The sequence below is a fragment of the Xylona heveae genome (genome assembly GCF_001619985.1).
Source record: "Xylona heveae TC161 unplaced genomic scaffold L228scaffold_2, whole genome shotgun sequence".
Lineage (NCBI taxonomy): Eukaryota > Fungi > Ascomycota > Xylonomycetes > Xylonales > Xylonaceae > Xylona > Xylona heveae.
In genome coordinates, this window is record NW_017264194.1 from 1930484 (window position 1) to 1954147 (window position 23664).

Genomic DNA, 23664 nt, shown 5'->3' on the forward strand with positions numbered 1-23664 from the left:
GTGACCTCAAGCCCATCAAGCTTTGGAACGTCTTCTGGAGTTTTGATATTCTCTCCTGTCTGATCTTTCGTTCCAAACGGAGGTAGAGCACGTCAAAATGGTCTCCGATACGTTCAGACGTTGTGGAGTGCAGTATTGACTTCAACCAGCTCCTGGGACTTTCCGAACAACTTTCTATGGCTTTTCAGTGTAGAAAACCTCGAAAATTTCAAGTCGTAACATGCTAGCTTCAGAGAAATATTCAACTTAATTCTAACTAAAAGATATGCTATCTAAGTTGGCCAATATTGTATATAAGTTGATCCAGGTAAAACTAATTACACAAAAGGTTATTCGCCTCGTCATTCTAAATCTTCACCAAAGCTGCTTTGGCGCCAAGTTGGCCTCCGTTGACTGCCGATGGCAGCCTCTTCTTCTGCTTTCCCTATACGTTCTTCTTCCTTGGGCGATATAGGGCTGACAAATTCATCACTCGAGATATGCTTTGCACTACCACCTTCACTTCTCGGCGAAGGGGATGATATTGCATCTGGTCTACCTGCCTTGCTTGCTTGATCCAAATATGCTGGATGAAATGCTGCTGGGTTTGGTACTGGATTTCCAACCCCAGTAGTGGGAGAATCGGGCAGCGGTAAACCATCCGCAGGAGAATTAGCTCGTGGGCGTGGACCAAAGAAATGCGAACCGTTCTTTTCAGTCTCGCTTCCTGGCGACGGTAGTTCTGACGGCACTGATGTATCTACGTACGTACACTAATATCAGCGAGAGAGGGCTCATAGATGGTCGCTTGTGTCACATACCTGCCAACTCATGAACTTGGCTGCTGGCAGCTTCCTGGGGAGGTTCCGCGTCCCTAACCGTGGAGACATCTTCAGTGGTGCTTGTAACAGTCGTCCGCCGGCCAGACGTCTCTTCAGTTGTCGTTACCGTGGGCGCCTTGGCTGGCGGCGTCCCACTCATCCAGCTGAGAATGCGCTGCCGGTTGCTCATCGTACCAGTGCTGCTTCCGTACATTCTCAGGTACCGCCGGCGCCGCCAAAGTAGGATGGCTGTTATGATGGCTATCAAAAAGACAAGGCCAAGAATTACTCCCAGCACGGCCGCAGCCCAACTGGGGACGCCATTATGGGACTTGGACGGCGACGCTATTGTGATGTTTGTATGAGGAGGAGCCGGCGTAGAGGTCTCGTTAATTGATGGGTATGGGTAATACGTGGTGATTGTCTTGGTGTATTTGGTGCTGAACAGACCCGAAAGGTCGCTATTGTCCCAGGCTGCTGGACTCAGTCGTGTAGCACTCCCATTAATGCTATGCAGAGTTAGAGATATCCTGGTACAGACTTGCAGCTTGAAAAACATACTTTCCGCCAATCTGAGCCGTGACGATATCGGGAACCTCGTATTCTGTCCAAACGGAAGGATCATAACTGTCCTGCCACATCAAAGTGTTCAAATTAAAGATCTGGATCACACCGTCTTCTACACAATCTGCATATGTGCCTTCCATCGGTGAGCCCCCAATTACTAACATCTGATCCGGATAAGGCTTCGCACATCGATGGCCTTGCCGGCCATGGGAACCGCTTCCATTGTATGCTTTCACCCAAACGAAAGACGGGACCGAAAGAATATAAACGTCATCAGAAGCGGTTTCGGAATCAGGAAGTCCACTGTAGCCGCCATAGAGGTAGATATTATGGGACGAGCCATCCTTTGCTGAGGCCACAACGGAGCAGGCTTGAGTCAGTTGGGGCGGAATATCGCCGCTAGCGTTTTGTGAAAACCTAGGGAAGATGAGTAAAAAAAATTACATAAAATTTCGAATGTAGAACGTACCATCTCTGAGTATTTACGTCGTAAACTGATATTGTGCTCATAAGTTGTGGACTGATGTATTGCTAATTTCAGGAAATCCATGATTAGATATGATGACAGAATAGGATCCGTAAAACTCACATTCTGAATCTTCTGCGCATCGCTCTCCGCTATAAATGCCCATTCAGGATTCACAACACCTCCTATTGCAAGTAAGACGCCACGATCCGAGACAGGGATCCATGCTAGCTCAGCATTGGCTCTCCCAGATACTTGTGAAGGCAATGTATCGTTCGACCACTTCTCGGCGCGCATGGTTGACATGTCAACTGAAATCAAAGAGTTCGCCGCCACAGTTGCATTGTATTCCCGCCTCCCCAATGTTCTGATCTCTCCCCAGTCTGGCCGTCTCATGCCACTGAAGTAGAAACCCAGGTTTTCTGAGGGGATGTTGACACCCGCCCCGGCAGTGACGTATCTTGTCACATTGGGCGGAAGAGTGCCCTCGTAAAATCCAATGCTCCAAGCTTCTCTCTCTGGACCCCATTGATATCTTTCATATCCCAGTACGTAGCTCTCTGACGGTGGGTTCATACTGTCCGTGTCCCGAAGCAGACCACCGTAAAGATAAAGCTCGCCGTCATTGGCGAACATCATTCCGTCCAAGAACTCGGGAGCAAGGTTATTGCTTGCACCTGCTGTCTTGTTTATCATCTCAAAAGTGTCACTGGCATTATCTGAAGTTTTGAATGGTCGAGAAAAGTTCAGGGTGTAGAATTGCGAAGAATCATCTAATTAGTTCAGCTAATTTTCTCGATCGGAGTGACGTGAGAATACTTTACATTGTTGATCTGGTGCGACGCTTCCATTTGCGAAGCCGCTTAGATAGGATCTAAAGCCTCCATCGATATAGAGGGTATCCCGAATCACTGCCGCTATATATAAAAGATATACTTAGTCTTAGCCCATGCATTCGAGCAACGGAATGCCCTACCCCGAGGTAGCATCCATGAGCACCAAGTTGAATTGATCTGATTCACATCCCAGTCTCGGCGCGCCAAGTTGACGACACCTGTCGATGATGCGGCAGAAATCGCTGTGAAGGACCCAATGAGGACCAAGAAAAACATATCTAATGCCTGGTTCATGACGGGCAGTCAAAGCGAGCACTTATGTGACAGAATGCATCTTCAGCCAAGGAAAGGTTCTTTGCAAGAAGTAGCAGAGATAGAAGAGCAAGGTACACTAGAACAGTAATATCATTTGAACATACTGTATAAAGAGGAACACAAGGCAGTGTGAGCACGCTCCCTACCCTATGCGCCACAGGGAATGGCACTTCGCCGCGAACGAGGCTTCAGCCTCGTTCGATCAATGTCAAGTCTCTATGACTGTGACAGGCTATGAATATCTTCGGGCTTGCATTTGTATGGGTCCAAGCTAGGGGCGTCAAGCAAGGCCGTTTCTTTGTCTTGTACTGCACAAGCATCAAAGTGACAGAGGAGAGCCGGTTGAAGACGCCGAGCGACGACGCATTTCAATAGACTAGAGTATTGCTTGACTCCTTGACCTCTTGGTCATGTGAGGCATTGGGCAAAGAACCCATGTCATGGGGTGAAATGGATCCATTGGTAGCGGCTTGCGTTCATTGAAGCAACGGGATCGGTTCTATCAATTTGGCATCCACCGGCCTTTGAACTTTGGGTGCAGGACACCCACCAAACGGCCAGGGCCGAGACTGATTTGTCCTACGACATGTTCGGACCAATGGATTTGGGTACAAGAAAGAGGAAAGAGGAAAAGAAGAGGAGATAATGATGCTTTGTACCACCACGGTTTCACGCACATCCGGTTTAGGTGCATGTGGCTGTTGATGAACTGATTGGAAGAACTGGAGGTAGTTAACATGTTATCCCGCGAGTATTAATACCTGGCTATGATGTGGCTATACCGCCCACTGATTAACTCACCTAAATGCTTATGGTGGTACAGCTTGTACCGCTATAAGTTACTTGAGCCTGCCCAAGTCAAGAAAGAAGAACCGGATAACTATCATTTGCATCCGCTTGATGCGACACATTCTGCTGCAAGCTCATGCACAACATAATATTATAATGCTGCCTATCTGGACTAATACTTGTGTACACCCTCGTATTATCTGTCGGCATTTCGTATTCCATCATCAACCGATAATGACTTTCATTAATCTCTTGCACCGTACGTAGGTAGGTGGTCGTCTTACCATAGTATACCTTTCTCTTCTTTGACCCTCCTCATTCGGACAAGTTCACGATCAATCTTGGGTTCCCCCTTCTCTCACATGCGGATATAAAGCGCATGGAAGAGACAAAGAAACGGATGGCAAGGCATCTGCTGGCGTAATATTAGCAGTAGAGGTCAATAATGATGATATATCCTCGGCTGCACCAGTCAGTGTGCTGCAACAACCCACACCTTCGCCAGCTTTTCCCGGCACAAACTTTGGAGTTGGGAAGAAAATGGCGTCGCTCTTCCCCCCCGCCCTTACCTTGCATTAAGACAACACCATTTCCCCCGCTCAACGCAGTGTTTATTGGCTCCCAGTTCTAGCGTAAGCTACTACTCACCCACGATGCGGCCAGCGCTCTGCAACTTCCGCCCATCATGCCCGACCCTTTCGATGAGGCTACTACTCCGTAGACGGCTGAGGGTTGGTTATCAAGTCTGTTCGTACATTTACGCCTACGTCTTCTGGGGATTTCTTCGGATCCTCGTCACCAACCATGCTTCAGCCTCTTTCTTCCCACCCCGCTTGTGCGGCTCTGCGGCCTGATCGCCGTGACAGGCACCAGAGTAGCATGCACCTCCTTTCATACTCTAACATGCACACGCAGCACGAGCTTGGTGGCTTTATCTGTGCAACGTTTCGGTCCTGTATACTTGACAGGACACTCTTGGATCATGCTTTTGCTTTCCTTGGCCCATATCAGCTGCGTCACTGCGTGGTATGATTGGTGTCAGTCCCATGTCTGCTCTCACAAGCCATGCTGGTGCTATTGCACCAGGTGGCTGGCCATAGATTCTCAAAGTTGCTTCATTGTCTCTTCACAAGTTCTGCATCATGTTTCTCTGTCCCTTCTGTTCGCTTTGCCCTTCTGAAGCCATGGCATGACGCTTTCTCAACTCCCATTTTTTTCACCAGCACAGAGACACTCGCTTGCCGGTTTTCACTTGTAACTGTTATCTCACTAGATCTATGGAGTTTGAAATTTCTCACAGTTGAACTTATTATGTTGATGGCATTGATGTTTCGAAGCGGCGTTTTACGACTGCACATTGTCTCAGCCTCGAGTTGCCGGCAATTGGCTTGCTTCTCGTGAACCGCGCAAAATTGCAACAAACGAACGACCTGTTCCCACTTATATATTCGATTTCTGTTGACCTTGAACTGGGCGGAGCTCTTTTCGTAGGGCGATTTAGGCATGCGCGGTGCAGTATTGACAATATGGTTCGGGGCCTGCGCCTTGAGAGCCCTTGCCGCCAGCCCTGAAGGCAATTGGACCTTCTCGGTTTCTTCCTCATCTTCTTCTTGGCCGACGGTAATAACCTTTGCTTGCTCGAAGTCGTTTCATTGGGTTTTGACGGGTTTTAGACCTCTGCTCTTCCAACGGAAAGTTCGAGCACGTTTTGCCCTGGCGCAACTGTGACCGAGTAAGTTTTGTCCACATCGGCCATTCAAGGAGAATTGCATTTCTCATTCATACACAGAACATGCTATGAGACAGAGACGGAGACGTTGCCTGTTACATCGACGATATATTGCCAATGCGAAGATGTCAGTCCGATTGTCCAAGATCCGCCTGTGAAATAGGTCACTTAAAGAGACACAGACACCTATAGCGTCCGCAAAACGGAGGCGGCATCACGATGGCTGCATTCCCCAACAATGCAGAACGATTACCGATGTATCCAGCACAACAGTGACAGAAAAGTATGGACATTGCGCGGCACGCCGAGGGGTTGCTGAAGTTCTAGGTCAAAGCTAATATGGATGAAGTTATACTGTAACAGCCACTTCCGAATGCCAGCCAATCACTATTGTGAATAACTAGTAAGTCATCAATTCCAATCCTATTCCGAATTTCGACATATATATAGTACGGTAGAGCTCAATTTCTCGACTTAGCACGGTAACTGTCACTCAAAGTCAGACAATTTCAACAACTATCTCGGACGTCAGCTCTCAAACGTCCTCGTATCCTACGACGACAGCTCCATTTTCTACCACTTCTTCCGGCACAGCTGTCTCAGTTCTACCTTCTCCAAGTAGTGCTGCAAGTTCGACAAGCAGCCTGACTTCTTGCTCCGAGGAATCAACGGCGACGTCTTCCGACTCAGCATCAGACGTGCCATCTTCCAGTTCTTTGCCGACCTATTCTGGCTCTAATATCGTCTCGTCCAGTTCTCAGGTCAGCACAATTTCGACCTCTCCACCTATCTCTCCTGTTTCATCATCATCATCATCATCATCATCATCATCATCAACAACGTTGAGCAGCTCTTTCAGTGGAGGTTCCACCTCCGAAAACGCAACAATACCAAGCAGTGCTTCTTCAACTTCATGTGCAAGCTCGGCATCTGGGACAATCAGCACCATCCCGGTCACTCCAAATAGCTCAACAGCGACGAGCTCTTGCAGCACGTCGGTAGTGTCAGCTTCCACCAACAATTCTATCGTGACCTCCTCAGCCACGATTACCGGGAACGACCTAACCACGACAGTTACAAGTACAAAATTAGATAAGTGAGTCATTGCCATTATATAAGAAAATTTGACTTGATGTTTTTCTTTTCATGGGTGTGGCACGATAGGGTGACAGAACAAAGAAACTTGGAGCATGGTCAATTCCAACTAAAATCTAACATGGCTAGTGTGACATTATCCTATACAAAGACTGTCACGGCAACATACACGTCAATAGGTTTGGATCCCATATCCGCATTCTGGAACGGGCCTAACCTCTGCTGGAATAGTTACGGAAACCACTACCTTGTCCCTGAGTGAAACAAGCAGCATTTATTTGACTGATTAGTATGGAAACATTATCCCCTATTTTTGGTAACCGCCATGGTAATTTAACATGCATCCCAGCAATAAAACTATCACAATTACGGACGTATTGCCCACGACTATCATTATTGACACCCCTGATATCTCCACTACAACTGTGGAAAATGACGTTACTACGACAGACAGCATTTATATCACGGCTTTGCCATCGAATTCGTCATGTCAGTTTATTAATAACATCAAATATATGGTTCAGGGTCCTTTTCTGATTCACTAGTATAGTCACGATCACAGACACCGTCGTGGTATATAGTCAAACCACAATATTAAGTGATTATACAACAATTGAAACGAGCTATTCTACATACAGCTTTATTTCAACTTTTACTAGTACGTATCATCATTCTAATGGTTTGAGCTGAGCGGTCCGCCTTTGTGGCAGTACTGGGCGGATGGCAAGCCCTTGAACCCTAAATATATATGGCATTCAACCTCTTTGTTAGTGCGCCGAAATGCTCTAGCTCACAATTTGCAGCCACTTTCACACAGGCTCAAACACTTCCGGGTTCCACTCTTACATTCTTTTCCGAGTAAGTATCTCGAGGATGGCTTGATATTGTGATTCACCTCTAAAAGCAAGTTAAGGTCGACGACAACTTCGACTGTTACGACGTCTGTCCCTCTCCCGATCACACTTACTGTCAGTAATACGGATTACTCCACCATCAATCAGACGACGACAGAATCGGTCACATATACCGTTTCTCAAGGCTCACTAACCACTGTCACTTCGGAGTAGGAAGCCATACGCCTCCCTTCAAATAAAGACTTTGTTATTAATTTGCTGCAGCATTCTGACTATTGGCACTGTTACAATCACATTACCAACCCCGACAACTGTCACGACTACAATCGCAAATCAAACATTCGATTCTACAGTGACTGCATCGCCAACTGCAGCTGTATCTCTCACCGTCACCACAACAGTGGACGAAACAGACTGGAGTACCCTTGATCAAACTTTCACAGAGTCTATATTATCGACGGTGGCCAGTCCTTCAACTGTCACTACTACAGTCGATAGCACGGAATATGACACCGTAGAGTACACTATTACTCGGAGCTCAACTATTGTTGAGTCTTTAACAGCTACAAATACTTCGCCTACTACAACCACGGCGACGACTACCTTTACTACGACAGCCACCACCACCGATTATGGGATCAGCGACTCAGTCGTAACAGTCACTACAGTTTCAACTATTTCGGAGACATCTGACAGCACCATCACTATTGATAGCACGGAAACTGATATCACTTCTGCCACTATAACGGAATCGACAATATCTACCACTATCTATACAGTCGTCTCAACAGACTATTTGACGGAGGAGCATACTGTTATTAGCACCACCTCTGTGCCTGAGCCGACAAAGACCACAACCGTGTTGATCAGTACTACGGACTTCGAGACCATCGAAGACACTTCGGTGATCTCCTCTGTGCTGACCATCAGTGGGTCACCTACGACTACCACGCTCACGACTGTTGTCACAGATATCGAGGCGATAAATCATACCGTGACTATCACCTCAACGTTGCCAGGCCCATCTGGTTCTCTTGCAACAGCTACAATCACAGAAGACTCCACGGAATTAGAGACACTTGAGCACACGGACACCGTTGAGCAAACTGTGACATTGTCCTCTATTTCCACAATCTCGGCATCTCCGGCCACGATCACCTACACTTTTATGACCGCTTCCGTCGTTACAACTTCTTTAATCTACCTCGCAACATCTACCATAGGCACGACGGAATATATTCCAGTTGATCAGACTCTGACATCAACGGCGCTATCGACTGTCACTGGTTCACTTGTGACAGTCACGTTCATTTACACAACAGTTTCTGTAGTTACAGCAACTGAAACTTACTACAGCACGTCGACCGTAGATTCCATTTCATTACAAACCATCCAGTCCATCATCACTGTTGCTGGTACACCATTGACCACGATAATAACGAGTGGCTTCACGGAGACCTCAACCGTCACGGCTTCGATTCCGATTCCGACTACACTCACTATCGGCAGCACTGCATATGAAACCAGCCACGAAACCATAACCTCTATTCAATCTATAAACGTCCTTTCTCTTTCAACTGTCTCAGAGGTCGTCGTAGCATCTTTTACTGAAACCGTTTCAGCTATCTCAACTGACTACACGACTGTTTTGTCACCTATTACCGTATTGGAAACCTCCATCCTGACATCCACAGGTATGATGCACATATCACACCATAAAAATAGTCATGCTAATGTCCAACCAAGTACAATCAGCTGCATCGGCCATGACCACCACCATAACCGACGTATTGACATCACTTAGTTTTGTTGCGCAAAGCGTTGTTACAACGACCTTGACTTTGAGTTCTCCTACTACAATTTTTAGCTGCTCGAATGGCGTTGTAGGATGTGGAAGTCTTGGTTCAAGTCTCAGCAGCAGTACAATGTTTGACACTGAAATCCCTTACTCAACAGTAACCCTTCCGGGAACAATTGAGACCGTAATATCCGTCTCAGAGCAGACATTATCACCATCAATCGTTAGTCAAGAAGGATCGACCATAGTAATTTCTGCAAGCACAAACTCCATCTACAATACTTTGACTCTCACAGTGCTGCCATCGACTGTCATATCAACATCAACTCCTGATATAGCACCGACGTCAACCACATCAATACAAGAAACGGTCACCCAGACTGAAACAATACAAGCCACGTCAACGGTTTCAGACCAGGTTGCTGGGGCTACTACAACCATTCAGACCACTGTGTTAGACTCAACTGGACTCCCCTCGGAATCCACAGCTGAACAGACGTCGGTATATCAGACACAGACTTCTCTATTAACGAGCTCTGTCTATGGCACATCTAACCCATCTGGCGGCATTTCTACTGCGACTGCAAAAGGTTTGAAGAAAAATGCTTATGTGAGAGGAGTGTTTACAAATTCCAGGTGGCTGACTCAAATTGTGACAGCCTCGTCGTCGTTACTATTAGTCTCTACGGATACTGGTTAGAACTCAAGCCGACCTACTCTCGAAAGATTCACTTATTAATGCTTTGTGTACAGTTCCCCAAAGTGGAGAGACAAGTAATGCGGCAATCCCTGGTAGGAAAAATTGGCGTATATACTGCAAATGAACCTGGCTAATTCTCCAGGAACATCGATAACGGTAACTGAAGCGCAGTCTGTGGGCTCCGAGGGATCTACAACTTTGCTAGAGACGAGCTTGCCAGCTACATCTGGCTTTTTGTCGGGTAGGTTCTTACCTAACTAACAATGTCCATGCTGAAACAGTCGTATACTTAATTTTCCTTGTACCATCTCGCGTCGACATGTCACTGACCGGCCAATATTAGTAGTGGTTCCTCCAAGGTTGACTCAGACAGTATTGACCACTATCACTGTGCCCCCGAGTCCGGCGACGATTACAACCGCAGGAAGCACAGTGTATACTGTAATATCTGGATCGGAATACACATCAACCAGCACACTTACAGTTTCAAGCTCTACAGTGACCTTCGCGGTCTCGCCAACTATTTCTCAGTCGACTTTTACTCTGGGAGCAGAAACAGAAACACTTACTCGGAGCGTAACATCTCCATCGGAACCTGTCATTGTCTTCAGCGGCACGCAAACCCTAGAGACATCCATCCCCGGACTGGGAACCACAACCTTTGCAACGGTTACGCGGCCCATATCAACTACCACTACGATCAAAGGGACTGCAACGACATTCACTTCTCAAAAACCTCTATCTTCAATTGTGGTCTGTCCAAAGCTCTACACGAATACCGCATATAGTCCACCTGGACCTCTTCCCACTGATTACACATGGGGCTGCGCTCCGGGCTATCTATGTCATCCCCCAAAAGAGGGCGGTTGTAATATCTTCGAGGATCTACCAGATCCTGGATACGTTTGCGATCCAGATCGATGCTTACCTGTCACACCTATAAATCCTCCTGAAATATGGGGGCAGCCGGTTGTTTCCAATGAGACCTCAACCTACACGCTGCAAGATGATTACTTCAATCTGGACCCGAGATACTTCGGCCTGGATTTTAATATATTTGTAGAGGATATCGTGGTCGTCGTCTCTGAGTCTTCCAGTCCAAGCACAACCCTACCAAAACATAGAGCTGCACGCCATTTGTCTCACAAACTCCTCCAAAGAGCAGAGGTCTGCCCACAAGCCTGCTATGATGACTGCAGTAAGTCTCTTTCCAAATGACCGCATAAACGCGCGAATAGCTGACTGGTGGCACGAAAAGACGCATGCGGTATTGAAGCTCAGCACGACGGCAAGACCCCCGCTCTCTGCGCCCCTGATAGTGCATTTTCTGCCGCTGTTCAGAACTGCAAGGATTGCATCAGCGTCCACGCCGGTGACAAATCGAGTGCATTCAAAGATGTTGTTCAACCCGATTTTCAGCAATGGCTCGACTACTGCTCCGGTACAGACGTCCAGTCAACAGTCGGCGCAAGTGTCATTGTTGCGCAATCAGAAGTTGCAGGTGCAGCGACAAGCGTCGCCAGCGCAGTTCCCGCAGCTCCTGCGAGTGCACAATCTAAAAGTGAGATAACAGCTGGATCTGCTTCAACACGTACCACAGCTTCAACTAAGATTCCAACTACATCGACATCATTGACGCCCTCACCAAAAGGCCAAGAAACTACAACATCCAGCTCTAGCAAAACAGCTGCTGCGGTATCTTCAGCATTAGAGACCAGTTCAACCTCTGATCATACGACACATCCTTCAACCCAAGCGCATTCTTCTGGGACTACGAGCTCTGCGACCAAAAGTACGCTTCCCGCATCGCAGTTGAGTTCACCAACCGCGTCTACCGGATCGAGTGCATCTGCGACAGGCTCAAGCGGAAAAACCATAGGCGGAAAAACGAATGGCGCAAGCCCTGGCACTAGCCCTTCAAACCCTACGGCTTTCTCCTCAGTCGAATCTGCGGCTGCCTCGCATTCGGCTGCATCGCATTCAGGCTCCGCAATTCCCACGTCTCAAGACGCGACATCGACAGGTCTCTCAGCGCCCTCGCAGCAGCCGTCTGGCAGTGCCGCACAAGCATTACCCCGTCCTCCAGGATATATTTTGGCCATGCTGCTGCTCGCATGGCTTATCAGCATGGTCACCATCTAGAGCACGATGAGATGCAACGCGTTTTCAGTCCTAGACAACAAAACTTTTTGCAAATGTTGAGCCAAATATGATAAATATTCCCCCCAAAAATAAACAAAGTAAAAGTGCGCTGTTTGGATGTGATACTCCCTTGGCATCATCTAATGTTAATACATCTTTGCATGTTGGAATTTATATCTTGTTTTTTTTATATATCGTATGCGAATCTCGGGACAAAATAAATCAAGATTTTGTTAAGCAATTCCAATTTCCTGATGATGTAAGGGTATATGCCGAAAATTCTGCTGGTAGCACAAAAAGAGGCCCAAAATTGAAAATAGATGGGGTCGTAAAATACATGAGCCTTCGCGCTTTGAAGCCTTATCCAAAGCTCACCTCTAAAAAATCCATTTCTCTCTCGTTGAATACCAAAGGGTGGAAAAGATGCTGCACCATATCAAAAACCCTCCGCTTAGCTCAATCGCGCTTTCCAAACCCATTACTCGTTCCCGTACCATTATACACTGTGCTCATACCGTATCCGTAGCCGCCGTACATTCGGCCGACACCGCTACCGCCGAAACCCTCCGCGCCGCCTCCCAGACGCTCACGACCATGGGAGCGCAGACGGCGCGGAAATTCGACGCCACGGAAATACGCGACACAGACGGCTACCGCAGCGCCGGCGCTGAGCAAGCAGTACACGACCGTACTGAGATAGAGATGGCCGCCGACGCCAGACCAGCCGCTCGGCAGGGCCGTATTGGGATACCACCGCACACTGAGTCGCAGCGGGAGCGGGTCGCCGATAATGACCCGAGTGACCCGCGAATGATGAGAGATGGAATACGCGGTAGCGGCGTCAATGGTTCCAGGCGCAACGGATCGCGGGGCTGCGTGGATGAGGATGTTCAGGTTCGTGGCAATGTGGAGGTGTGAGAGTTGCAGCGTGCCCGTCAGTGCGATTATGAGAGGCGTGTATGTATCGTCTGCGGACGAAGTAGATGATGATGATGAGCCACCAGAAGAGGATGAAGAGGATGGGGAGGAGATCTCGCGCTCGCTATCGAGACCGGGCAAGGGCCGCGTGGGGATCCGGCATGTCAGTGGCGCGTCGTTGTGCACGTAGAATTCCAGTTGGTGAAAGAATTCGTCCGTGATGAAGGGGATGGTGCAATTGACCTCTATGAGTTCCTGTGTTAGATTTGTTCGATTGATAGAGCATATCTCGTGTGTTGATGCTGCGGCCTGCTGCCGTCTGCTGCTCTCTCATAGCCGGCCCAGAGACATGAGAGTATTCGCGGGCCGCGAAAAGAAAAGAAAATGAAAGGATGAGTGGGGGTTTAGGTGAACGAGAAGAGGAAAGGGAAGGAGGATTTTCGACTGACCATGCTCCACGCCAAAATAAAGCTCCAGTGGACGTCCGGTTTCATTGCATACTGGTAGGGGAACGTATTGTAGTTGACCTCGGGAGTCAGAGATCTGTCAAGAACAGCGTATCATATATGAATCAGCGGATCCGTTTATTAGGCACTTTTTACGCTCAAAAAGAAACTTCGCAACGACAATTCGATACGGCAATGTTCAATGGCATGAGAGAAAAAATCTTGTTGACACCGCATGGCCGGGGCTCCACTGCCGCGTATTTTTTTGTCTTGTTCAATTTGAGGTTCGAGGGGATGACCGCCAAAGCGTCAACAGGGAGCCGCGGCTTTGGACAATGTATACGTACATGTTCACCAGTATCACTAGAGGAAGAGAAAAGCCGGAATTAGTATGATATTCCAAGGGGGGCCATATTGGGCCACATATCATCAATGCGCCTGGGGCAGAGAATACTGGGACCACTCCTACATTGTTCGATTCAGGCATTCCACCGGAATTGCCTGGCCAGGTGCGTAGACCGTCTTCTTTATTGGCGCAAGAGGCTCTTGGCCAGTAGTGGCACAAGCCAATCTCGCAAGCACGGAGAAGAGGAGGAAAATCCGGCTACAGAGAAGCTGTAATTGACCTCCATGTGAAGAATTGCGCATGACGATATTGTCCGGGCTCTCTCAGGGTCCTACAAAGGAGGAAGAGGAAGCTAAGCTAAGCTGCGGGACGATGCCGATATGAAGATGATGCATTTAGTGACGCAGCCAATTTTAGCAGCAGCATATACGTAAAGGGCCTGTCCCAAGACTCATTGAAGCAGACAATTGAACAACAAGGTTAAAGAGGACTACGACCCAAAAATGCTCGAGCAATCGCCCATTGTTCTTTGACGCGGCCACAACGGTTGTTTGGCTTACGTAATCAGTTTGTTTGAGCGCAATGTTTGAGGACGAAGTTGTTCTGCGGAATAACCTCCAAAAATTAATCGCAGGCATCGTGAGTGCTTTTATTACAATAACTCGCACTGGATTTTTTATCGAAAGGCGGATCTGCATAGATTTATATAAAAGGTATTTAACAACTATAAAATTTTATCATTATAAAAGAGTCTAAGCTATTTAAAGGTCGTCTCATTTTCATTATGAACAAGAGCGGGTATTGTGACGACCACTTTGGAAATATACTTTCACTTCATCAACTCATAACTTAAATGTTAGCCCTCTGCTTGAAGGCGTTGATGAGACCGCTGGTGCTTGCATCGTGAGCAGTAGACTCGCCGGGCTGGTCCAGCTCGGTCAAGATTTTCTCTGTAATCAACGTAGTTAGAATCTGACACTGAAATCGTAAATGAATACACTGGGTTTGACTTACTGGCAAGGACCTTGCCAAGCTCGACACCCCACTGGTCGAAGCTGTTGATGTTCCACACAGCACCCTCAGTGAAGGTCAAGTGCTCATAGTAGGCAATCAGGGCACCAAGGGTACCAGGGGTAATCTTTTGGGCGAGAATAGAGGTTGTGGGGCGGTTGCCCAAGAAGGTCTTGTGGGAGACGAGCTCATCGGGAGCGCCCTCAGCCTTGACCTCCTCGGGGGTCTTTCCAACCATCAAAGCCTCGGACTGAGCAAAGAAGTTGGAGGCAAGCATCCTTGAAGTTGAAAGTTAGTATTGGCCAAATGAACATGGCATTGCTTTTGTGTGTCTTACTTTTGGTGCTTGTTGTTCTCAACGGGGTTGTGGCTTTCAGCAGCCAAGATGAAGTCGGCCGGGATCAGCTTGGTGCCCTGGTGGAGGAGCTGGAAGAAGGAGTGCTGGGCGTTGGTCGCCGGCTCGCCGAAGAGGATGGGGCCGGTGGTGTACTTCACGTAGTCGCCGCTACGAGTGATGGCCTTGCCGTTCGACTCCATGGAAAGCTGCTGAAGGTAGGCAGGGAAGCGGTGAAGGTACTGGTCGAAACTATCAGATGTCACTTGTTAGCATGATACATATTGATCTAGGCGTCAGGGATCCTAGACGTACGGAGCGACAAGGTGCGTCTGGGCGCCGAAGAAGTCGGAGTACCAGACGCTGAGCAGACCGGCAATGACGGGGATGTTCTGCTCCAGAGGAGTCTCCTTGAAGTGCTTGTCCATAGCCTGGGCACCAGCAAGGAACTCATGGAATCGGTCATAACCAATGTACAAGGCGACGCTCAAGCCAATGGCGCTCCAGACACTGTAACGGCCACCAACCCAGCTCTCAAAGCCAAACATGTTGTGCTTGTCAATGCCAAATTTGGTGACCTCTTCCTCATTGGTAGACAAGGCAACGAAGTGCTTGGCAATGAGGGACTCGTCCTTTGCAGACTCAAGGAACCACTTCTTGGCAGTGATGGCGTTGGTGGTAGTCTCAGCGGTGGTGAAGGTCTTGGAGGCGACCAGGAACAGAGTGGTCTCCGGGTCGGAGTGCTTCAAAGCCTCGGCAATGTGAGTGCCGTCAATGTTGGAGACAAAGTGAAGCTTAATGTCAGGGTGGCCATAGGGCTTAAGGGCTTCAGTAACCATGACAGGACCGCTACAAGATTCCAAGCCACAATGTCAGCCAATAGCTAAGATAAAGACACGAAAATAGCAGCAAGAGCTCGAATACGTACAGGTCAGAGCCACCAATACCAATGTTGATGATGGTGTTGATCTTCTTTCCAGTGTAACCCTTCCATTCACCGCTTCTCACTTGCTCGGAGAAGACCTTCATGTGCTCAAGGACGCTGTTGACATCCTCAACGACGCTCTTGCCGTCAACCTGCATGGGCGAGTTGCTGACATTTCGGAGAGCGACGTGGTAGACGGCACGCTTCTCAGTGAAGTTAATCTTGTCACCCGCAAACATCTCATCCCGGAGCTTCTCGACTTGGGCCTCCTTTGCAAGCTGGATCAGGAGCTTGAGCGTCTCCTCAGTGAGGAAGTTCTTCGAGAAATCGAAGAGAATCTCAGAGTTGTCGGCCTCATTCTTGAAAGTGCGGGAGAACTTCTCAAAACGCTGAGGGTCCTTGGCAAAGTAATCCTTGAGGACAATGTTGCGGCCCAAGCTGGCGTGGTGCTCCTGGAGCTGTTGCCAGGCCTTGAGATCGTTGGCTTGAGCGAATCCAGGCATTTTTGTCAACAAATAAAAGCAATTGAGGCAAATGCAAGTACAATTATGAAGAATGAAAGGGACGGGTAGCAAAGGAAAAAGTCAAAATTGATGGCAGGCAATGGATGAAGTTTAGGGGAAAGGAAGTGGTTGTTGCACTTGTGCTGCCGGGGGGACCAGAAGAGGGGTGTTTTGGTGGGAGGAGGGGTGACGTCTCTGGAGGGGGGAAAGGCATTGCTTGTAAGTTAACCAAACGGGCACGGCTTAGGCAAGTAGTGAGGTATAGGTACCTTCGACTAGGCGCAATTAACTGCGTCAGTTGCGGTATTACCGAGTCGCTGCTCTCTCTGATTGGGGCCTCCGTCATCCCTCACCCCACTCAACCACGACCCATCACGACCCATCACGACCCATCACGATGTCGTCTTGTCCAGACCATGGCATGATTACTCACGGCGTGATAAGTTCTGTCGCCGAATTTGGTCGCGTCACAATAACAATTTATTGGACCACGCTTGGCCGCGGAAGTACGCCCCCACCACATATACACTACGGATTGCTGTTGCAATGGGCTGAAATTGTATCCAATAATTGACCCCACGATCCTTCAATAATTTCATATGACAGATCAATAAAAAAATCTTGAAAACCTCAATGATGGCATTCACTCTACGTTGTGATTGATCCCATATGCGCTAAAGTACGTAGCACGCCTCTGAGCAAAATTCAATTTCGGAAAACGATTGAAAAAAACAAATCTCCCATCGCCATGCAGAACAGCCACCAAACCCAAATGAAAGATTGTACGGTCAAGATCAGCTAGGACCAGAATATCCATGCGCATTGCCGACACTGGACCGCAAAATGCCCATCAAGCCCTCACGGTTTCAGTAGCCCGAAACACTACCGAAAGAAGGGTCTTTGACACTACCCCCAGCATCGCCAAGACCAGCAACAGGACGGATGTAGGACCAGCCTTCAAACTGCTGTTGCATATCGGCGGAAAGCACCGGGCCATCGACATAGGAATCTGTGGGAGCTTCCGAGGTAAACTCTCGATCAAAGTTTGCCGTATCAAGTGCGTCAGTCTACGTCCACCGTCAGCATCATTGTCTCGGAATTCGGCAAAAGCGGCACACATACCACGTTCGGCTTAAAGTTTGGTTCATATTTGCGCTGCAAAAGCTTCCTCCAGTCAATGCTGTGGAAGAATTGGTGAGCCTTGATTTCTGCCGCGCCATTCGCACCCATACGAGTAGCCGGGTTTCGATCCAGGAGTTTTGTGAGCAGGTTCTTGGCCGACTCCGGTACGATTTCGGGACCTGGAAAGTGTAGTGGTTCGGTCAAGATCTTCCGATACATCTCATTGGTGTTCTCATCGTAGAATGGCGGTAGACCAGTAAGCATTTCATAGAGAAGCACTCCCAAGGTCCACCAGTCAACGGTCTTGGTGTAACCATGGCCGAGCAGGAGCTCCGGTGCCAGGTATTCGGGCGTGCCGCAGAAAGCTAGACGTAATGAGCGATGAACCGGTTACAAAATATTGAAAACAGATCACAACAACTTACTGTTTGTTCTATCCTCGTCCTTCATATCCAGTTTGCAGAGCCCAAAGTCGCAGAGCGCAATGTGACCAGAGTAGTCCAAAAGGATGTTCTCCGGCTTCAGATCACGATAGATGACGTTGAAGCCATGCAGACATTCTAGAGCGCAGAGAAGCTCGGCGGCGTAGAATCTCGAGCGGTTGACGTCAAATCGCTGCTCCTTTTGCAGGTGGTGGAACAGTTCGCCGCCATTGACGAACGCCAGCACGAGGTAAAGCTTTTCTGGGGATTGGAACGAGAATTTAAGGGGGACGATGAACGGATTGTTGATTTGCGCCAGCACTGAGCGCTCGGCCAAAGTATGAGCAACCTCCGAACGAGAAATGATATGCGCTTTGCGGATCGTCTTCAACGCGTAGATACGATGGGTATCTTTTTTCCTGCAAGGACAATCAGTAGCTGAAGGAGGATGGGAGCTTTGAGAGAAATAAGGAAGGGGGAAAAGTTGCCATACCGAACCTGCATAACCTTGCCAAAGCTACCTTTGCCAACGACCTTGAGCAACTCAAAGTCCTCAATCTTCAACGATCGTTGCCTATTTTCGACAAATTCGACGCCAATTCTGATTGAGCCGGTGCCGTATTGAATATCCAACCAGTCTGCGCCTATTTGACCCAGAGAACGCTCCTGCTGCGCAAAAGCAGCCGCAGCCTTCTCCTTCTCCTTTTTGCTGGCTTTGGGGTCCTCGACGTGCTGCCTAGCTTCTTCAAATCTCGGATGCACTTTAGTAGTTCCAAGGAAGATGTCCTCGTTGCGACCAGCGCCGGGGTTAGCATTGGGGTTTCGGAGAAAGAGTGAGACGGACAGGTCGGTGACGCGAGACACGTCGAATTTGTACGAAGTGTTGTCGCCGGCCCAAAGTGGATTCTGCGGCGTACCGGACACCGAATTGACAAAGACTTGGACTTTGTCAAAGTCGAGGAGGGCATATGGCAAATATTTGGTAGAGTACCGGCCATGATTGGTAGGAGCTGCGTTGATGCCGGCGGTAGCAGACTGCGGACGACCAGCGTACGAGCCTACATTTCCGCCTGGGGTGCGCGAAGAAGAGTTTGGCCGAATGGAGCCCGAAACAAACGAGGATCCTCCAATTGAATGCCGGTTTTGGGTGTTGTAAGTCTCTTCAAATTGCTGGGGCAACGAGAAACCCTTTCCTTCATGTAACGTGACAATGAGAATGCCGGGCTTTACCGGAGGCGGCGGAAGAGACGTATATGATTCTGAGGAATCTAAATACAAGTCAGCACGGACATGCCTCCAAATTAAAAGACTTCTAGGGGCTGACCGATGTCATTCTCCCTACCCTTTGAAGTGTTAGAGCTGGCGGCAGTTGAGCTTGCATCGGACTGAGCCTCCGGAGTAATCGTGGACGTCGATGAAGAGCGGCTAAAGGTGCTAGTGAACGGAGCGAGGTGCGTCTCCTTCAACTCTATATTGTGCATTCAACGTCAGCGAGAGAAGCGCACTGGGTGATGGACTTTGGTTAATTTACTCTTGGTGAGTTTCCACGACATGATGAGCTCTCACGCTCCGGAATTCGACCGTGCAGTGGTTCAGCTGTTAGAGTGTAAGCAAACCTGACATTTGTGCTGCTCAGAACAAGCCAACTCACAGAGTGCTTTGAAGGACCAGGCACGACACAGGCCAGGGACAAATGTGAAATTGAAGAAATGGACCTGTGTCTGCGGGGTGTGCCGGGGCGAGACGAGCAGTGAGGCCCCAAGATGAGGGAATATGGCAGACCAGCCCAGCGTGACGTCAAAGAAAATGGTGTGAATAGCCAGGAATGCCAAAATTCCCTGAAGAACTGTGAATGACAGGATATGAACTCTGTTCAAGGTGCAGGATTGTCAGAAGTTTCGACTTGTAATGTTGATGTGGAGCAATAATAAGTGGTGTTGGTGAACAGGGTCAGCCTCCCTCACTACTGAGCGTACAGTTGGTAGTGCAAATCGTTTGGATGGAAGGGGGATGGCACTGATTCGGCTTGTGTGGGGGTTTAAGTGAGGTGGTCAAAATGAGCCAAGTACTTTAAAGTATTTTTGACAGATTCTCATTGTAAATCCAGGGGACACTTGGGAGAAGCTACTGGACTCTACCTTGGTCCTGTCTATTGTCCGACCCTAAAGGGTCGTAGCGGCCGAGGGAAGGCTGTGCTTCGGCCCGGCAGTTTCACCCTGCACAGGAAAAGGTAATTTTAAAGTATTTTCTAGCTTCATTTCCCACTATCAAATACCCTTAAGGTACTTGCAATTTTTAATTAGCCATCTTACTCCTATCCTTAGTCATCATTTGTGTCTATTCTCGCTTCTGATTGGCTCTTGATTGAACACGCATCCGCAACCAATCTGATCGTCGGATGGTTGACAGTTGACGACGCCGAAGGCCGGGCAATCAAGGACTCCCGATACGCATGCTTGAAGAGGTGTTTATTCAATTACGCCATAAACAAAGAATTGTTTCAATCAACAGGCGACCGCAACCTGAGAAAGAGAAGCTTGCGCCTGTGACTGCAATTCTCATTACTTGCTGACCTCTTTTCTTTCGCAAGAAACTGCGAGTGGAGCATTTGCTCTTCCGAACCTTGTTTATATTATATCATTGATTTCATTCACCTTGACCGTTTGTCCTCTCTTTTTCCTTGTTCCAGGCCGACGCCGGTCAGGGAACTTGCTGGGCAGACTGACCACACAAGCTGGCTTCGGACATGGGTGTTATTAAGAAGAAGACCGCTGCGCGCGGGACAGAGGGCGGCGTGAAATACGTATGCGATGTGTGCTCGGTGGATATTACCTCAACAGTGAGTATCTGGGCTTTGAAATTATCAGTCTTTGCGCCACATGTATGTCAGGCGCATTATTCGAATGGGGCTAATCTGAGGGTAAACTCAGGTTCGAATACGTTGTGCGCATAGCGTTTGCAGTGATTACGACCTATGCGTGGTGTGTTTCTCAAGCGGAGAAGCGTCGCATAACCACGACCCAAGGACACACCCATATCAGGTCATCGAACAACACTCGGTACCAATTTATCAGGAAGATTGGGGTGCAGACGAGGAGCTTCTCCTCTTAGAAGGCGCGGAAACCTACGGGCTGGGATCTTGGGCAGACATTGCGGATCACATTGGGGGGTATCGAACAAAGGACGAGGTCCGAGACCACTACACACAGACCTATATCGAGAGCTCCAAATTCCCGCTCCCAGAGCGAGCCAGTCCCAATGACCGAAGCCTCATCGATTTAACAACGCGCGAAGAGTTCCAGGCGCGGAAAAAGCGGCGAATTGAGGAGCGCAAAGAAGCGGCCAAGGCGGCGGCACCAACAACACCCAAACAAAAGCCAACGAGCAGTGTTCCAGCATGTCACGAAGTCCAGGGTTACATGCCAGGACGACTCGAATTCGAAACTGAATTCATGAACGAAGCCGAGGAGACAGTTCAGCACATGCAATTCGATCCGGGCGACGGCGTCAACCCCAGGACGGGCGAGACGGAGCCCGAGGTTGAGCTCAAATTGACAGTCATGGACATTTACAACTCAAGATTGATACGGCGGACCGAACGCAAGAAGATTATTTTTGAGCACAACCTGCTGGAATATCGCAAAAACACTGCGCTGGACAAGAAACGAACAAAAGAAGAGCGCGACTTGCTAAACAAGGCCAAGCCGTTCGCGCGCATGATGAACCGTCAAGATTTCGATGAGTTCTGCACCGGCCTCGAATACGAATACAACCTGCGTCAAGCCATTGCCCAGCTCCAAGAGTGGCGCAATATGCGCATCGGCGATCTCAAGACCGGCGAGAAATACGAACAGGAGAAACAAGCTCGCGCCCAACGACCCCCCGCCCTCACCGGCGCCTTTGACCGACTAGCCAGCGCTCGCGCCAACAAGGCCACGCCGCCAGTCGAAACGCCCACATCCACAAGCATCCTCACCGCGCCCGAGCTGCCGCTTCGTTTGCAGCAGCAGCAGTCGCAGCAGCATCAGAACCGCGGCGCGCCCGACAAGACCCAGCTCGCCAATGGCTACGCAACCAACGGCGCGACGCCTACTCCCACACCGTCGTCCAACAAGTCACGATACGTCGTCCAGCCACTGAACAACGCTCCTCCGCTGAAACTCAACAGCGAGAACGCGACTGACTTCCACCTCCTGACAAAAGAAGAGCAAGAGCTATGCAGCGTACTCCGAATCTATCCCAAGCCGTATCTGGTCATCAAGGAGCATCTGATGAAGGAAGCAATGAAGCAGGGCGGCAATCTCAAACGCAAAGCCGCCCGAGAAATCTGCAAGGTATTACACACCTGATGTAGCTGACACGTTTTAATGTTTTTCATCCCGTGTTTCTTGTGTTTTTATCCCATGTTTCTTATGTTTTCATCCCATGTTTCCCCTCTCACTAACATGATATCTCCAGATCGACGTCAACAAGAGCGGCAAGATCTTTGAGTTTTTCGTACACAGCGGCTGGATCGGAAAAGCATGATTCTATGATCCTATCCCATCATTCCACCGCTCCATCCCCTAACGTTGTTTTCTCGCCTGTCAAACGGCCATTGAACAGGTCAATGGTTTCCACTTCGCGTTGTAGATTAGCCTGTTATCCCTTTCTCCAATTTTTTTCACGCTGGATGGCGTTTCCCAAGGACATTTACTTTTCCTTTTTTTTCCCTTACTCCTCTTTCTTTGCCCGGGAGACTGATACAATTCTGTACAATTCTAATCTGGAGTTCTTTACTTTTTTGTCTTTTCCTCTTCTGCGGTTTTTTTTTTTTTTTTCTTGAGGGTGTTTATCCTCTTTTTCCAATATTTTTATCCTCGTCTTCCGGTGTTATCCACTGCCTCAGGCGTTTTTCCTCTTTTTCAGTTTTTTATCCTCTTCTACGGCCCGTCTAAAAAACCTTTTCAATTTTTTCTTCTGTAAGTCCGTCAGTGATTCAGCGATCCGGCGATCCGGCGATTCCGTGACTCGGGGATTCGGTCACTCTATGGACATTGGACATTGGACAACGGGCATCGGGCAGCGGACAATGGTGGCGTTACTTAGCGTTTGCTTCCCTTTGCTTCCCTTTGCTTCTCTCTCTCTCTCTCTATGACATCTCTTTGCGTTTCGTCCTTTGTCTCTCACGTAAATACGGACCAGGAACAAGAACAAGAACAAGAATACGAGTTACGAATTAGTTTGATTTTTAACTTTATCCTTTCATCTTCATCTTCATCTTCAATCTTATGTTCAATCTTTCGAGACCCGCTTCATCTATGTACAGTGTCCGTTCATCTGAGGTCCAAGTGAATTGATATGTTAGGTCGCAGGGTCGCCAGGCACAGGTCGCAGGTCAAGGGTCATGCTGTGTGGTTGTGGGGTTATGGGGATGTGATTTCGAGAGGGGGACGGGACGCGGGCGCGGGCGAAGGAGGGGAGAAGAGAAGAGAAGAAAAGAGGAGAAAAGACGGCGTGCGGTGTATCATCATCGCCACCACCACCACCACCAGTCAAGAGTCGTC

General features: G+C 48.7%; 6 protein-coding genes across 6 annotated transcripts; 1 reads left to right on the forward strand and 5 right to left on the reverse strand.

The window, feature by feature from the left end:
• Positions 1-263: 263 nt before the first annotated feature.
• L228DRAFT_280669 (hypothetical protein) lies at positions 264-3309 on the reverse strand. Its single transcript, XM_018335808.1, has 8 exons — positions 3089-3309; positions 2810-2954; positions 2658-2750; positions 1957-2606; positions 1837-1898; positions 1362-1784; positions 801-1309; positions 264-739 (listed from the first exon to the last, which is right to left on the reverse strand). Exons 2-8 carry the CDS (start codon positions 2943-2945, stop codon positions 342-344), a joined length of 2271 nt encoding a protein of 756 aa, XP_018190982.1. The 5' UTR covers positions 2946-2954; positions 3089-3309; the 3' UTR covers positions 264-341.
• Positions 3310-6037: 2728 nt separating this feature from the next.
• On the reverse strand, positions 6038-6789 carry L228DRAFT_236528 (hypothetical protein; the record flags this gene model as incomplete). The annotated part of the gene is made up of 3 exons (XM_018330837.1): positions 6038-6226; positions 6281-6563; positions 6767-6789. 3 exons carry the CDS (start codon positions 6787-6789, stop codon positions 6038-6040), a joined length of 495 nt encoding a protein of 164 aa, XP_018190983.1.
• Positions 6790-12297: 5508 nt separating this feature from the next.
• L228DRAFT_280671 (hypothetical protein) lies at positions 12298-14169 on the reverse strand. The gene is made up of 4 exons (XM_018335809.1): positions 13925-14169; positions 13805-13818; positions 13459-13554; positions 12298-13254 (listed from the first exon to the last, which is right to left on the reverse strand). Exons 1-4 carry the CDS (start codon positions 14101-14103, stop codon positions 12548-12550), a joined length of 996 nt encoding a protein of 331 aa, XP_018190984.1. The 5' UTR covers positions 14104-14169; the 3' UTR covers positions 12298-12547.
• Positions 14170-14465: 296 nt separating this feature from the next.
• L228DRAFT_244269 (glucose-6-phosphate isomerase) lies at positions 14466-16749 on the reverse strand. Its single transcript, XM_018331879.1, has 5 exons — positions 16075-16749; positions 15462-15995; positions 15150-15398; positions 14816-15090; positions 14466-14751 (listed from the first exon to the last, which is right to left on the reverse strand). The coding sequence occupies exons 1-5, from the start codon at positions 16572-16574 to the stop codon at positions 14651-14653; spliced, it is 1659 nt and encodes a 552-aa protein (XP_018190985.1). The 5' UTR covers positions 16575-16749; the 3' UTR covers positions 14466-14650.
• Positions 16750-17072: 323 nt separating this feature from the next.
• On the reverse strand, positions 17073-20098 carry L228DRAFT_244270 (kinase-like protein). The gene is made up of 7 exons (XM_018331880.1): positions 19770-20098; positions 19650-19714; positions 19461-19586; positions 18612-19386; positions 18122-18537; positions 17697-18061; positions 17073-17641 (listed from the first exon to the last, which is right to left on the reverse strand). The coding sequence occupies exons 2-7, from the start codon at positions 19669-19671 to the stop codon at positions 17441-17443; spliced, it is 1905 nt and encodes a 634-aa protein (XP_018190986.1). The 5' UTR covers positions 19672-19714; positions 19770-20098; the 3' UTR covers positions 17073-17440.
• A 428-nt stretch (positions 20099-20526) lies between these two features.
• L228DRAFT_217780 (SAGA complex subunit Ada2) lies at positions 20527-22923 on the forward strand. Its single transcript, XM_018330165.1, has 3 exons — positions 20527-20957; positions 21049-22452; positions 22577-22923. Exons 1-3 carry the CDS (start codon positions 20865-20867, stop codon positions 22643-22645), a joined length of 1566 nt encoding a protein of 521 aa, XP_018190987.1. The 5' UTR covers positions 20527-20864; the 3' UTR covers positions 22646-22923.
• The last annotated feature ends 741 nt before the right edge of the window (positions 22924-23664 follow it).

Excerpts from the sequence above, each read along its gene's own strand:
- L228DRAFT_280669 (XM_018335808.1), bottom strand. The coding sequence starts at position 2,945 with ATGTTTTTCTTGGTCCTCATTGGGTCCTTCACAGCGATTTCTGCCGCA. Across the intron at positions 2,607-2,657 it reads CGTCGCACCAGATCAACAAT|ATGATTCTTCGCAATTCTAC; the intron begins GTAAAGTATTCT and ends TGAACTAATTAG. Across the intron at positions 740-800 it reads CCAAGTTCATGAGTTGGCAG|ATACATCAGTGCCGTCAGAA; the intron begins GTATGTGACACA and ends GTACGTACGTAG.
- L228DRAFT_217780 (XM_018330165.1), top strand. The coding sequence starts at position 20,865 with ATGGGTGTTATTAAGAAGAAGACCGCTGCGCGCGGGACAGAGGGCGGC. Across the intron at positions 20,958-21,048 it reads CGGTGGATATTACCTCAACA|GTTCGAATACGTTGTGCGCA; the intron begins GTGAGTATCTGG and ends GGGTAAACTCAG. Across the intron at positions 22,453-22,576 it reads CCGCCCGAGAAATCTGCAAG|ATCGACGTCAACAAGAGCGG; the intron begins GTATTACACACC and ends TGATATCTCCAG.
- L228DRAFT_244270 (XM_018331880.1), bottom strand. The coding sequence starts at position 19,671 with ATGTCGTGGAAACTCACCAAGA. Across the intron at positions 19,387-19,460 it reads CAGCTCTAACACTTCAAAGG|ATTCCTCAGAATCATATACG; the intron begins GTAGGGAGAATG and ends ACTTGTATTTAG. Across the intron at positions 17,642-17,696 it reads CAAACTTTAAGCCGAACGTG|ACTGACGCACTTGATACGGC; the intron begins GTATGTGTGCCG and ends CGGTGGACGTAG.
- L228DRAFT_280671 (XM_018335809.1), bottom strand. The coding sequence starts at position 14,103 with ATGCGCAATTCTTCACATGGAGGTCAATTACAGCTTCTCTGTAGCCGG. Across the intron at positions 13,255-13,458 it reads TTATTTTGGCGTGGAGCATG|AGGTCAATTGCACCATCCCC; the intron begins GTCAGTCGAAAA and ends AGGAACTCATAG.
- L228DRAFT_244269 (XM_018331879.1), bottom strand. The coding sequence starts at position 16,574 with ATGCCTGGATTCGCTCAAGCCAACGATCTCAAGGCCTGGCAACAGCTC. Across the intron at positions 15,399-15,461 it reads CAGACGCACCTTGTCGCTCC|TTTCGACCAGTACCTTCACC; the intron begins GTACGTCTAGGA and ends GACATCTGATAG. Across the intron at positions 15,091-15,149 it reads GAGAACAACAAGCACCAAAA|GATGCTTGCCTCCAACTTCT; the intron begins GTAAGACACACA and ends TTCAACTTCAAG.